This window comes from Coffea arabica, chromosome 6e, assembly GCF_036785885.1.
Source record: "Coffea arabica cultivar ET-39 chromosome 6e, Coffea Arabica ET-39 HiFi, whole genome shotgun sequence".
NCBI lineage: Eukaryota > Viridiplantae > Streptophyta > Magnoliopsida > Gentianales > Rubiaceae > Coffea > Coffea arabica.
Genome location: NC_092321.1, coordinates 52,699,911 through 52,701,638, shown reverse-complemented (window position 1 = coordinate 52,701,638; position 1,728 = coordinate 52,699,911). Strand labels below are relative to the sequence as shown.

Here is a 1,728-nt window from a genome sequence, read left to right as displayed (position 1 = left end):
TTAGTGTACATGGAGTTGTATTTGTACATTGATAATGCCGTTGTCTTAGAGTCAAAGTAAAGTGATGTGAATCATTAATCATATTCATAAGCGTAATAATAGGATTTGGTGTACAAGTAATGTGTGATTTATAATACATTATGAATGGTAATATACATTTATACTGTTGTTTATGTACATACTATTCATGAAGTATTGCAAATTAGGGTATTTGATACATAATTGGTAGGAGCAGAAGTAATGGATTGCAGCAAATTGGCAGAAGATGGGACCCTTGAGTTAGGAATAGAGTACAACGGTGAAGAGGATGCGTACAAGTTTTACAATAAATATACCTCTAAAATGGATTTTAGTGTACGCAAAGACTATTTAAATAAAGACAAAGACGGCGTGACCATGTCTAGGAGATATAGTTGCTGCAAGAAAGGTGTGAAGCGCAAGTACGAAGGTGATATGATGCCAAAGAGGGCACGAGCGCCGACGAAAACAGGGTGTGGAGCTAAAATGGTTATCGTGTTGTTTAGAAGGACAATGAAGTACCGTGTGCATGACCTTGTCTTAGAGCATAACCATGAGTTGCACATTGAAACTGGATCACGACCTTGTGTAGTTGTTTAATCATTTCAATCGAGTGGTTGATGATAAGAGACATAATGAACTCATCGCAGAACATAAAATAAGGCAAAAACTATCCATGATTGGGTTGAGGCAAACACCTATACTTGTGCATGCAGCAGAGATGTATTCAGTAACAGTATTTGTTGCATTCCAAAATGAATATGGCGAGTCAACAGCTTTGATTATATTAAGACAACAAGATGTAGGGATGTTTGTGGAGTTTGCGGTCATGAGGTATAATGGAGGATATGAAAGAATAGTGGTATTTAATCGGAATGATCTAAATGTACGCTGTAGTTGGAAAAAAATATGAGAATGAAGGAATTTTGTGTAGGCACGCGTTGAAGGTGTTTGATACCATAGGTATAAAGACAATTCCACCTGAATATGTTAAGAGATGATGGTCATGGCTTTAGCTTTTATTTAGATGTTTCTAACGACATAATTAGTTACATGGATGTTATATTATGTGATAATTTTGTTACGCCTGACATACCTATTTCGTCTGTCTTATACAATGTAAGAGCCATTCAAAACTCATAGATGCATTCAAGGAGTCAGTCAGTGAATGGTCCTCCAAACGCCGTTGCTCCCGAAATCGAGAAAAGTGAAATAGCATGCATACATTTAGTTGAAAAAATAAAGACGTTGTTATTCGTATCGTAAAACTACTTTTTTTATTATTGTAATTGTTGATCTTGATCCCTATCTTTTGATATTTACAAAACAAATGGATGATACTAATATTTCTTCAAGATATACTTTCAGTTTTGAAGTTATTTGATTCCATGAACAAGTGTAATTGAAAGGGAACAAAATATGCTGAAACTGTCGGACGCTCAAGAAGTCAGGATCGGACGTCCGATAATCATTGCGTCACTTCGGACGCAGAAAACCAACCTACCGGACGTCCGAAAGAATTGAAGAAAATTTTCCAAACTCACTGCCTGCTGTCGGGCGCATAAAACAGGGCTATCGGACGTCCGATACTCCAACGGCTAGTTGACTCTTCAACTACTTTCTATCCGTTGGAAGCACTAATAAGGCACTTTCTTGGTCCTCTATAAATAGTGGTTGGTCAGATACATCAAACAACTTTGGCACACTGAA

At 37.0% G+C, this 1,728-nt stretch overlaps 1 protein-coding gene across 1 annotated transcript; it reads left to right on the top strand.

Annotated features, from left to right (window-relative positions):
• The first annotated feature begins 240 nt into the window (after positions 1-240).
• LOC140009922 (protein FAR1-RELATED SEQUENCE 5-like) lies at positions 241-618 on the top strand. Its single transcript, XM_072056264.1, has one exon. It carries the CDS (start codon positions 241-243, stop codon positions 616-618), a length of 378 nt encoding a protein of 125 aa, XP_071912365.1.
• Positions 619-1,728: the final 1,110 nt, after the last annotated feature.